General features: G+C 39.7%; 1 protein-coding gene across 1 annotated transcript in view; it reads right to left on the bottom strand.

Moving 5' to 3' along the window:
• LOC145994472 (dynein axonemal heavy chain 1-like) overlaps positions 1-13,565 on the bottom strand; it is a 1,132,367-nt gene that overhangs the window by 53,760 nt on the left and 1,065,042 nt on the right. The window contains exon 49 of the mRNA XM_083130607.1: positions 3,828-4,016. Coding sequence (XP_082986733.1) covers positions 3,828-4,016 — 189 coding nt within the window. The remainder of the gene's footprint in view (positions 1-3,827; positions 4,017-13,565) is intronic.

The following is a 13,565-nucleotide window of genomic DNA, read 5'->3' as shown; positions in this document are numbered from 1 at the left end:
ACACTGACATATGCAGAGGGGGAGCTGATGGAGCTATAGCCTACAGAAATTTCGAGAAAATTTCTATTTTGAGAAATACAAAAATTTCAAATAAAAGCAGTAAAGAACATGGGAAAAATGAAAACCCTACATTAAATCACCTCAATTATTTTTTTTTGTCTTTGAATATTTTTTTAAATAAAGGTTAGAAATGGTAATTACGAAATATTTCCTCTTCCCCAACACAGCAATGTAAATATCCATCTTCACAATTCCAAAACCCTCCATAAAAAAAATCTGCCCATCCTTGTGACTAACAATCAGTAGTGTGAAAATTTTAAAAGTGCTTTCTCAAGTACGTGACCCTTATCTCTTTTAGAAAAGAATTAAGCTTACATTTTGATATCTAAAATAACTTTATAGTTTTCTTTTATAGGTCACATTTATATAATTTAAACAATTTCTTTAGAATTTTTAGGCCATCAACCTCAAAGCCCTAGTTATCGCAGCTAGTGCACAGTTTAGAGTTTCAAGTTATTTCTATTACATATATATACAGGCATAACCTGGAGGGGCAAGGGTGGCACTCACTCCCCAAATTCTTCAGATTTATTAAAATTTACAATTAAAGGAAGTTTTTGTTGACCTCCTAGGATATGTCCCGTCCCCTGCCCCAAAGGCAGGCCCCAAGTTATGCCTCTACACCAGTGGCGTAGCGGCCGCCCCCGCAACGCGCGGAGAGGGGTGAGGTATAGGGGCCCCGAAATATTATCTCTCTGTGCTCCTGAAATTTTATATATTCCCAGAAATTCAACAGAGACTGTCGCTTTTAAAGAAAATCGATATACGAAACATAAGTCTGGTTCCAACTAACGTATCATATGACGACGTCTGCGATAATTAGCAGCGTATTGTCCCAACCAGAGGGACCCAGGCAACTTGAAATGTGTAGTCCCCTCCGAAATGCACAATTAACTTACATGCTCGCAGATGGCCTTCGATAGGAAAATATTTCTTATCTCATACAGTTTGTCGTAAACGTAGTGTAGTGTGTCAATTTTCTACATTTATGAAGGATGATGAGTCAGTTGCTCAGCCAGTCGATGCCTTAGTGCAATACAATAAACAATCACACTTGGTAATTCATGATGTTTTACCACTAATATTAGTTTTACACGTGATATTTAAAATGTAACTTCCCACCAAATATATTCAAGGCCCCCCTAAGCCTTTTCATATTGAAATAAATTTCTCACATTGCCCACACTAGTTACATTTTCATTCAAAGGGGCCACAAAATAATTAGGAGGTGGACTCCAGGGGCAATTATCACTTTGCCCTAAGAGCAAATTGAAATTTTTGGACATTTCTGTCGAACCAGAAATTTCCAGTGTGTTACGATTATGTGATCTACAGTGTTTGATGTGAAAATTCTTGGCTGCGAATTTCCTTGTTCAAGTTTGGGATCAGCATGAAGAGAATGTAATAGGTAGATGAGGATGCTTATGGAAATTATCTAACTGTGGGGTATGCTTTATGAATTTTTCTTAGCTGGGGGGAAAGCATGCCCCTGCGGCCGTCCCCTCCACCCACACACTTCTAGCACTGTTGATTTATTAATAAAACTGTTTTTATTTAATGAAAAAGTCTTTAAGAAATACATATTCATTGGTCATCGAAAAGAAATTGCATCGTTGAAAATATGAATAGTAATATTGAGGTTCACTAACACCAAAATTAAACACCGTGTCCATGTGGCAGCAATCTTTTGGGGGGCCCAGTCCTTTGAGTGACAAATTTTTAATGAATATTGTCCCATCGCAGCGTTATTATATCTCTCTCAAGTCTGGAGCCCGCTGCTGTTCTTATGATGTTAGATCACCATCGACAATCTAGAGATTCGGTTCAACCTTCCTAATTGAAATGATAAGCTTGCTTGAGTATATAACTCACTATTAGTATTAGAAGCGTAATGTGAGCAGCTCTTACGTTGAATCCTGGCCTGACGCAGCCAGGGGATGGGTTTTGGGGCTGAAGGCGCATCCACCTCAAAGTCCATGAGGAGTGTTTACTATTCTTTAAACAATTCCCTCTCACAGTACTTTTTTTTTAAAAAAATTGAGTTGCTTCAATCGTTGTTTTATGTCCGTTTTATGCACAGATAAGGTTACTCGGGACTACACCAAACCACTATATGCGCCTCCGTCGGCTTTCGAACCTGGGACCGATTGGTTAAAAAAGCGACGACGTTACCACTACACCATCGGGGACACCCAGTATTTCTTTTTGGATATCTGAGCATTATATCTAACTTAATTTAAGAAAAAAATGTTTCAACCAAAAATACAAAGGATTACGAACAAAATATTTGACTGCGTGAAGCTTCTCCCCTCCTCCAAAATAAAATCCTGGCTATGCCACACTACGTTAAAGTAAGAGAAAACATTTTCTATTTCTTCTTCCAGTTATTCTCAGAGATTCAGACCTTCCTGATTTAGTACTACACTGATTTATTGTACAGCTGGGAAAGGAGGGGGGTCTTGATTAGCTGACTCTGGCATCATCTCAATATTCTTTTTACTAAGGGGGGCCTCAGAGAACTGCACTGCGCCACTGCTCTACAGAGATACATTATGAACAATACAGTAAGAATAATTGTCAGGATTTTTTATATTATAAATTAAACCAGTGGCGGCCGGCGGCTACTATGATGGATAGTGCCAACGTGATCAAGAAATCGAAAAAAATAAAAATAAAAAAACCTTCCGCCCTCTCCTTGTGGTTGCGCCACTGGCTAAGATGTTTAACTTTTAATTTATCCTCGTTCGTTAACGTGATAACTGTTTATAATACGTAACAACACACTAATCCGATTAATCTTCACTCACTAACCTATCTTTTATACACTACACAGGACACTTTCCTAAAAACACAATTACGGGAGGAAGGGAAAAACAAATCCTCTCACCTTCTCCTCCTTCAATGCACACATATATTCCAACTGGACATTGAAAATATCCTAGACATTTGTTGTAAAAGAAATGTCAAAGGAAACTCGCATCACCATAGGATTTTTTACTTTATAAAAAATATAAAAGTCTGGATGGCCCTTCGGACGCATCTATCTTATATCTAAATGTTCATATAACTTTGGATAAATACTACGTTCCTTTTTTCAAGAGTAGGCAGAAAAGTAGATAGATACCTTCCTCACGAATTACTTCTCAACGGGTCTTACAAATCAGTCATAATATTATTTAGCGACTTATCTCTAAAGGTGGCAGCTATGTCCCTCGTCGTGCCGAGCGAAAACGGACTCGGCTGATGTCTTATGGCTAACCTTTTCCTCCCCCCCTTCCCTTGTTCCCCGCTGAGACTTCTTCAACCCTTTGCACGTGTGTCAACTTGGTTAGGCCAGCTCTTGGACGGCTCGGACCGTTGCCTCGCGAGGATACGAAACAGCTGGCGATGTCGCGTGGAGGTTGGGGCGGTAGTCACGTCAGCTTGACCAATTGCGAGATTCGAATCTCCTTGTATGTGAATCATAAATGTATTAATTTAACAATACTTTGGCGAGGTATGAGTTTCTTCTGAGGGTAGTGAGTGTCATGGCACGGCGGCTCCGCCCTTAGAGCCGCTGCTGAATTAAACTGTAATCTTGTCCTTTTTTTGTTGCATTTTTTAAAAGTATATCAGTGACATCTTCCAAATTTTGTTCCATGTTCTTGTCTTCACCATAGTTATGCACTGTTATCCTCAAATATAGTATGGGAATTTCATGCCCCTTCTGGTTTTCTTTGTGCAGAAATATGCAATGTGATGCTAGAGTCAATGTACATAAAGCTTACCTTTGCAATTTTGTCGGGTTGAAAGTCTGGATTATTGATGTATGCCCCCATAAGTTGTATGGTGCTGTCCTTTACACTGTCTCGATCAAATTCCATTAATTTTCTAAGGAAATCTCCAGGATCTGTCAGCAAGCCCCTTGCTGGTTCCCAGTAGTCATTCTTCTTTTCACCTGGTCTTGTTCCTGGCACCTGCAAGTAAATGGAGCTAACATTTACTAAAATGCGCTTCTTGCCCTATTCTTATGTAGAGCATGGGAGTTAAAATAAAATGAAAGGCTCGGGTGTAAAACATGGTAAGTGACATTATTTCAGAAGGCTTCACTGAGTCCAATGCAAATTATAAGACATGGCAATTTCACTCTAAAATTGCAGGTTGGCTCATTTCACTTTGTAACTCAAAAATTACCAAAATTTCACTTATCATATGATTTACACCCGAGCTCTTTAAATAAAATGATTGACTACATGCAACTTTGGGTTATGAGCATTAATATAATTAGTTACCAAATTTTGCAATTTTATCAGAGAGAGAGGGATGTACTCAGAGTCCCTATCAAAACCATACTGCTTATAATTTACATTATTATTGTTTGCAGAACCACCAATTATTTTTATCATGCGCAGGTACTGATATTTACACAAGAAGTACAGTTTCACTTATTATTCATTACAAGACAAACAATACAATTAAATACAAAATTACTATTTACAATCTAAACATTTCATTTAGTAGTTCTAATACAGCAGTCAGCTCACGAGAAGATCCGCAAGAAGAAGGTGTAAATGTTTTACATATAGTTTTGAACAATATATAAATGTTGAATTTTATATTATTTGAATGGAAAAAATCCCCCCCAAAAATCTCCACGGCGCAATCTGTGCCACCCCTCCCCTGTGGGCACCCCTGTGAATTAGCATTCATTTGTCCGCCCAACATGTGATCAACGTACTCCAGGACTTGCTGAAATTAGGCCAAGTGTTTGAATGGCGCCTTTGTTCAACCCCACAATTTCATGGTTAAATTCGCACTATATCCTCACGCGCAACATTCCTGCCAAACCGCTGTCACAGGAATTAACCAATAAGATTACTCACAAGCCACATTAATTTGTTTACAATGACATCGTTATTACAGTGGACGGAGAATAGAATTGCCGAAGAGAAGAACCAACACGGAAGTATCAAACGCCGAGCACGAAAACGAGAGAGCTGGAAGGGCTTATTCACTAGGTGAGAGGGTCGCCAGGGTAACGAAATGGCGGAAAGAGAAAAAAAAGACACTCCAACCAGATGGTTGCCTTGTTCTTTTGAATGGAGGTTCGAGCCCGGGCAAATGAAAGGAAATTAATGACACACTTGTCGGAGAGAGAGAAGTCTTCAATTATATTTGTTGCTTCTTCCCGCTTTGTAGGAACCTAGAGCTTCGTTCTCGGAGGATTAGCTCGCTTCGAAAACATCCTGTCTTTTTGTTGCGTAACGAACGTGTTCATGGCCGTTTGATCAAGTCAGAAACTTGCATTTGAGAATTTATGCAACCCCAAGGCTGAGTCCATGCGAAGATATACTCGACGTTCTGAAATCAATTGTTGTGTACAGCATGGGTGTCGCCAGAAATTTTGGTTTGGGGCCAGGCAATTCATAAACCTTGATATAACACCATTAAGCCTTCTTTCCAAGATATGAAGAACTCAATATGCTGATCAAGGCAGAAATTTATTTCATTATAAAACAAACTAAACGTAACGTTTCAACCTTCTAGCAAGGTCTTCTTCAGACTCTGCATTAAGTACAAATGTAACAAGGTACAAAACAGGACGATATATATACACAAACATTACTCCCCTCCAGACTATTAGAAAGTTGTTCTGAAACATTCTAGCAGGTGGCTTTCCCTTGTCAACTGTACTTTCAACTAAAAAGGCTAAACATATTTTCTTCCATCTAGAATGTGGTTTAACTCTTTTATCTCACGCTCTAGATGGAAGTAAATATGTTTAGCCTTTTTAGTTGAAAGTACAGTTGACAAGGGAAAGCCACCTGCTAGAATGTTTCAGAACAACTTTCTAATAGTCTGGAGGGGAGTAATGTTTGTGTATAAACCTTGAATATTAAATATGATAACAACAATAATAATTATGATTATTACACAATAATAACTATTAGGTAAAGTTCCCCGTGCATTAGCACAGTGCCATGAAGGCACATTGAGGGGATGTGGGGGTAGGGATCCACACATTCTCGATCTGTACCATTTTGGAGGTGAGGTGAAATGATTAGCTCGTAATGCTAAGCACCTCCCGCCTTACCCCCTAAGGTTTCCCTCATATACCCATTGATTTGAGGCTGGGTGAGCCCCGGAGCCGCTTTATACGGGGACAAGGCAGGAAAAATTCGGACCTTAGATCATCCACCCCGGGAATCGAACCCAGGTCTCCCACGTGGCAGTCCGACGCCTCACCGACTAGATCACTGCGGCTTTTTAAAACAAGTCAATAGCTATTATTAATTAATAAAAATAAACTAATTTAATTCCAAATTAGTATTATTTTATTATGTGCTTGGAGAGACTTTTCAACTGGATACGCCAGTGATTATCCAGTACGACAGTTTTTTGTTATTTTTTTACATTTCATAGTGAATGTAGAGCTATTTTGTTTTGTTATAAACTTTTACCACCTCGTTCAAAATAAAAAGTATTAAGAGTTACGGGGAAATTTAAGTCATAAATTTACGTTGAAATATCATTTGGATTAAATGGGAGAATATGAAAACAACCTGGTTCGTGTATTTTACACGCATTTTTTCGCTTTAACGCAGTTTTTACTCGGTTATTGTGTCCTAATATTAAGTAAACTTTATTTCTGTTATTAACTGTAAAAATAAAAAAAATAAAAAAAATTCTGCTTGGTTTGTAACTTGAAATGAAATATACCAATATCCAGAGAAAGTTGACGGACCGCTTCGACCCTCCCCCTTCCCCCCGTCGCAATGTCCACCTGCAGTGTTGTCAATAAGCAACAATTTCAACCAACGAAATCAACCGCATACGTACAACCCGCGAAGTGTGGACTGAGCAGCTTAGAAGAAGTGTGGCAACCCTGGAGGGTGTGGATGAGGCAAGGGGATGCTCCGACCTTGACTGGTCTATTTTCGTGGAGAGAGCAATAATAAGAATAACCCAATTTATTTCAAATGTATTATTATTATTATATCCTGGTGGATGCCGGTTGCTGGATCTCACTTTAAACTGTAAGTCCCGAACAAATTCTCCCACCATGGACTGCACTGAAAGACTTCTTTCCGACGTTATGAAAGTCTTCTTGCGAGCGGCTAAAAGTAGAAGGGGGATTTTAAGGTGGGGGGTTACGGTAAGAACTATTGGTAGATGTCGCTTCATCCGATAATCAGATTGAAAGAGGAGTTTCCAACCGTTAGAGTTTATTTTCTAAAAGTTCCAGAAAGCTATAATGAGCAATAAAAGCGTTCTCCTAGTCACAAGAGCAACGACATCGAACTCTACAAGATCTTTGAGTTAAATTCTATGTAAACTTCCGTCCGTATAAATACTTAATTAGCCTAATGACTCATATGGCTGGCTCGGTAGACTTTGCTACAAAGCTAGAACTTCTCGCTTAATTCATGTTGCCCTCGCTTCAAGAGAAACGTGCTCAGGATGGCATCGTTAAAACAATGGACCAGCGAAAGACACGTCTGAAATTGGGAAAATTTGTGAATCTAATGCATTGTTTGGAGAGTTTCGTTTCGAAAGCGTGCAAAAACAAGTGATATGAGATATCCTCCGACGGAAAAATCGAGTGTATTCAGATCGGGTAATCTCGCAGGTCACAGAATTGGGCTCCCACACCCAATCCAGCAAGCAGGAAAGGTAATATCCAGATGGTTGCGGCGAGACGTTGCCCCGTACACTTGCTTCTTCAGTTCTAGGTTCCCTATTTCCAACTGTTCAGTGGTGCATCACGTACTTCATGTTTCCTTTTCTTGCACGCTTTTAGTGAATCACCCTGTATCTTGTATATATCACACAGAAACACACACACACACACACACACACAATCGTCTATTTCTATTCCTTTTTCTTGCTTTATTTCTCTGCCTTTCTGCTTGTCCTAAACATTTCTATTTTACGATAACTCACAAACAGGACGTCACATGATTTTCATTCGACACAATGATTTGATTTTGTCTTCTCTTTCCTCCACCCCCCTCCTAAATATCTGCGCAGCCCCATGGCCGGGAAGAGATCTTTCTATTCCATTTCCGGGACGAAAAATAAATATTATGAAAAGGCCTATTTCGAAGATGGACTCGAGGTTTGGAGACCCGATCCAAAATAATGGAGGAGAAGATCAAGGAGGGAGGGAGGCAGTTTTTCCCCTCCGGGTAAGAAATAGAAAGCTTCGGGCTAGGAAAAGAAAAACTTACGCAAAAACGTGGCTCGCTCTCTTCCCTGGAGCTAGAATTGAACTACCAAGCGGGATGGGATGTCCTTGTCGAAAAGGATGAAAGTTACTAGTCCACAGTTATGCACAGACCGATTCAAAGCGGATTCGATCCACTGAAATGTGCACTTGTCAGAAATCGAATTCGGTTCGTTAGATGTCCTTCTTCGTGGATGTCACGATTGTTATTACGAGGGAGAGTCCGAACATAAGTTTCCCCTGGCGACTGTGGACAGAGATGGGAAGGAAAAGCAAAAAACGTAAATGAGAAAAGGAATAGCATACTTACTCTATTTTTCCACATAGGAACCCCGGACAATCAGACATTTGTCATACCGCTTGATAAGCTTAAAAAAAACCCTCTTGGAAAAAATTAGTGTCCTGTATAAGAAGAAGTGTTGCACGAAATGTGTCACCTCAGCATTACTTCCAAAGCGCCTTCTTAAAAGCCGGAAACAGGTGGAAGTCACTCGGCTCGAGATCGGGACTGTACGGCGGATGTGTAAGGCGCTCCCAACCAAGGGTTGCAAGATGGTGTTGCGTAGCCCTCGCCGAGTGCGGTTTCGCATTGTCATCCAACAACAGAACGCCAGAAGTGAGAAGGCCAGGCTGCCTACTCCGAATAGCCTGCTTCAATTTGGACAGGGTGTGACAGTAACGTGCAGCGTTGATGGTTCTTTGTTCCAAAAAGTCCAGCAACAAAACACCATGGGCGTCCCAAAAAACTGCGAGAAGCACCTTACCTGCCGAGGGAGTCGTCTTGAACTTCTTCCGGACAGGAGATGACGGATGTTTCCACTCCATTGATGCGGCCTTCGATTCGGGTGTGCTATGCTGGACCCACGTTTCATCCCCCGTCACAATCCGAAAGAGAAACTAATTTCCTTCCCGGTGATAACGCATGAGATGCTCCAAACTGCATGAGATGCTCCATATCTGCCGGGCCACGACTGAGAGGCACCGCCCCTCGTTTGCACGCACTACGCTCACGCCATCTGTTGGATCGCGGTTGTACTTCACCCACTGGTGTATGGAGGTCTGTTGTGTTCCAACACGCCTGGTTTCCCCCCTTGCTGTACGATTTCCCTAGCAAAACTGAGGGGGAAACTTATTTTCGGACTTTCCTCGTATATTGTCAGAGTTCGGAAAGTTTATTTTCTGTGTTCGGAAATTTACTTATTTGGAAAAGTAACTGAATTACATTTACTAATTTTAAAAAGTATCAATAATAGTTACTTAGATTGGTGTAGATTAGATTAGTGCTAGTTGCGTCGGACATGTTCTTCGTTATGAAAAAATATAAATATGCTGACCAAGGCAGTAATTTATTTTATTAAAAACATAAACTAAACGTAACGTTTCAACCTTCTAGCAAGGTCTTCTTCAGACTCTGTATCAAGGACTTCCAGCATCCTTGCGACAAGGTACGTGCTTATTTCAATTGTAATTGTAACTGTAATTGTGAAAAGTGGAAACATTACAAAACAAGCGGTTTCTGTTACGGACTTCCTGTAACGCAATTTGCCGGGACCTGTTGCATGAAGGGGTCGCCGAGCGGCCGACACTCTGGCGGTAAACGACTGAAATAACCTCCCTGTAGTAACTTTATTGATGAAATGTGTAAATTATATGATCCACAAACACATAAACCTTAATGCAATTAAAAATAGTAATTTTGTCCATATTCATTTTATTATTTACACTTTTACACTTTTCGCTACCCCTTTTCACATTGCAATATGCCGTGGAGGCATATGGGGGGGATGTGGAGGTGATGGGATCAGTACCACGCTCCGGCCGCCGTTATTTCCCGGTATTAATTTATTAGTGTACTAAAATATAAATATGATATATTGGCATATTTTTTTCTGGAATCCTTATTGTTTGGTTAACATTGTTGTGAAGTTTCAAAAAGATTGGATAATTTATAAGGGAGATAGAATTATTTTTCAAAGACAGTGCAGCTCACGTTTGGAGGCTCTGGGAATGGAAGAAAGGATGAATCACTGAAAATTTGAGGGGCTATAAAAATGAAACCAGACAAGTTAGAGGAAAAAAAAAGTGGTTTCTCACCACCATGGAAGGATTAAATGTGCCAAGTATCATCAAAATCTGAGAGCATGGGTACAGTCACGGACACTGCCGGCTTGTAACGACTCCATTGAAATTCAATGTATTCATTACAAGCCGGCAGTGTCCGTGACTGTACCATGGTCTGGTTGATCTGACATGGAATGACCCCTTGGCATTTTACGTTGCTTTTCTGTAAGTTTTGGCTAGTCGCGACGATTAGGATTAGTGGTGATTAGATCAAATTGATGAATGGACACACAACAAAGAATGCTCATGATAGGGCCGGGACTCGAATCCTTGAACTTTGATGGCGAGATCGAAATTCAACTTTTTAACGCAGTCGGACACCGACCTGTCGTATTGGTTTTAATAAGAAAGGGCTTACCCCTACTTTCAAAAACAAATTATTTGATCATTTACCATAGCAGTGTACAACGTCAATTTATGCCAAATGTGCATTCATTATCTTCGCGGTATGGACAGAAGGTAATATAAATTAGTCGAAAAATTTGAAAAAAACAATGATTCAGTGGGAAAACACGAGTGGAATTGCTTTTAAAGAATGCAAAATATGACGAAGGTTTTTTCCTTGTCGTAAAGCGTGGCGACACAGTAGGAACTTATGTTCTGAAACGGACAGAAGATTTCGAGAAGGAAACAAATGGAATTCGAAACGAAACTCTCCAAACAATTCATTACATTCACAAATTTTCCCAATTTCAGACGTGACCACTGCTCCATTGTTTTAACGATTTGCAATGTTTGCATTCAGAGCGCTGGATCTCATTACGCGCTCGACTCCACAGCGCCGTATAAAAAAGAGGAAATAGGCAGCGCAACTAACAAGTGACGTCATGATGGCGAATTATTCTATTCCCATTCAGTGGGCAATGAATCAGGTAATTGTCATTTAATTAGAATTCCTTGTAATGCGAATGCAAAATGAACATGATGGAATAACAATAACAATAACACACAAGGAAGAAAAGGTTTGCAAAATTGAAATAATAAACGTGTGAATGATACAGGCCGTATGCTTGTGAATGCATTTCGCGGTATATTCGCGCATACTATATTCACGAGAGCCTCACATATTTTGAAATGTGACAATGCAAACAACGTCCGTTATTTACATAAACGTTTGCAATTTATCAAAGACAACATTGTTGATATCGTTCTAGTTGGTTTTTTTTCTGCCGGTAGAGAAGGAGATGTGAAAATTAACAGTCAAATTGTCCATCATCATGTTAACTTACTTTGCTTTAGGACGCAATACTAGGAAGTTCGTGAGTCTCAATGAAAAGGAATTTTATTACTTATTACTATAGTTATCAAAACGTGCGATATTTGAATTCGATTATTATTTTGACTTTTAATTATAAATAAGACTGAATCAGTGCTTATTATTACAAAAATTACAGAAAATGTCCGTTCTACGTTAAAGTGAATGAAAGAAGACAAAGAGAACATGGTTGACAAATTTCGTAGCTATTTTCAGAACAACGTTCTGGAAAATGTTCGCTGAACTGTCACGAAGAAATTATGTGCGTAGATTTGGTCTATTCAATTTTAACGCATAAATTTCAACCAGTATTCCGTGCATCCTAATCTTTCATCAAAGACAGCTGACCTAGTAATAAATGGTTTTAAAATACCGAAAATACATGCACAATTAAAAAAAGCTCTACATAATGGTCGCGATTTTTTTTTTTAATGAAATTGCGACGATTATGTGCGGAAATACGATAGCTTGATATCATAGGATTTACTATTCCTAAGCTAAGGCCCGCTTTAGAAGAAAGCACTTTTCTTGGATTTTTTCTTAACATTTATGCCATGACCAAAATGCTACCCTGTAGAGTGAAGAAATCTTATAGCATTTCAGATGTCATCATATATTTCATGGAGTTTCTCAAGGATAGAATGGATCCTATTTCCGTAGCATTTTTCGTAGCATAACCAATCAGAAGCGACCTCTAGGTCACGAGTGTATATGTAATGGCGGCCGCGCGAGATGTAAACAATGTATCACTTCACATTTTTAAAAGACTACAACTATTCAACCTATAAAACGATATTAGGTACAAGACAATGGTGCTGCTTAAATACATACTTTATAACGTATACAGTACACGCATGGAAATTGTAAATTGTAAACACCATACACTCACCATAGATGGTTTAACTCGGCGTGTCTTTCGTGCTGTATATATGATACATTGTAATCGCAAAAGCTAACTGAAATATTACATGAAATGCTTCCGCGTAAAATACTATGTGCTATAAGATTTTTGGAAGCATTTATGCTAGCGTTACATATCTCTTATTTTGTGTCATTTTCGAGTTACACCGAGCTAGGTAACCAGGCAGGAAACAGCAGTTAATGTGTTAACCTCAGCACAAAGCATTTGCCAGTTATTGCAGAGAAAAGGGGGGCGAAAGAAGAAAAGGGGGAGGAGCTTAGCTTGAAAAGAAGGCAAGTTGCATCTCGATCGAGACATTCGTTTTGTGGAGGCTGAAAGTAGGGGTTTGCGCTTGAAGTTGTGGCGAGAGAGAGAGAGTAACTTGGGGAGACGAGAGGGTTTTGATTTGAAAGTCAGTCGAGCTGGATTATGGAAAGTGAACGTGAGTTTTAGAGACTTGTTTGGGAGTGAAGTGATGAGAAGTTCAGAGACAATTTAAAAGACTAACAGCAGCGAGTGTGTGAGAGTTAACCTTGAAAACTCTTTGACCCACGCTTCAAGAACGAGACAGGTAATATGCTCTTCTCATGCCATCCTTGCTTTTGCAGTCTTTAGGCCATTATAACCCAAATACAAGTGAGTTGCCATTCTTTAAAGGCTTTGTAGGTTTAGTTTATTAGGTACCTCCCGCAGTTAGAAAAAGCAGCCACGAAGCGAGTGCTTCCGAGCCACCAGCTACCCCCCCCCCGGTGGTAAGAGTTACATTTATCTAAGGGAACCTGGTTCGATCCCAGAACCTTTAAGGTTCACAACGCTTAGTAAAAGTGTGTTACAATACGCTAGCAAAAATGCTAAAGGAAATACTTCCGTCTACAGCTGGCCTAAATCAGACGAAACACCAACTTCCAGTTTCCAAAAGAAAGCTTAAAAGTCTCATTACACAAATTTGCTGCTTTGCCAGGCCACAAGGGCTCCTCTGATAAGGATCTGCAAAGATAATTAAACATCTTCACGCGCCAGCC

The sequence above is a fragment of the Lepisma saccharinum genome, chromosome 10, assembly GCF_977018435.1.
Source record: "Lepisma saccharinum chromosome 10, izLepSacc3.1, whole genome shotgun sequence".
NCBI classification, from domain to species: Eukaryota; Metazoa; Arthropoda; class Insecta; order Zygentoma; family Lepismatidae; genus Lepisma; species Lepisma saccharinum.
This window is presented reverse-complemented; position numbering and strand designations above follow the sequence as displayed.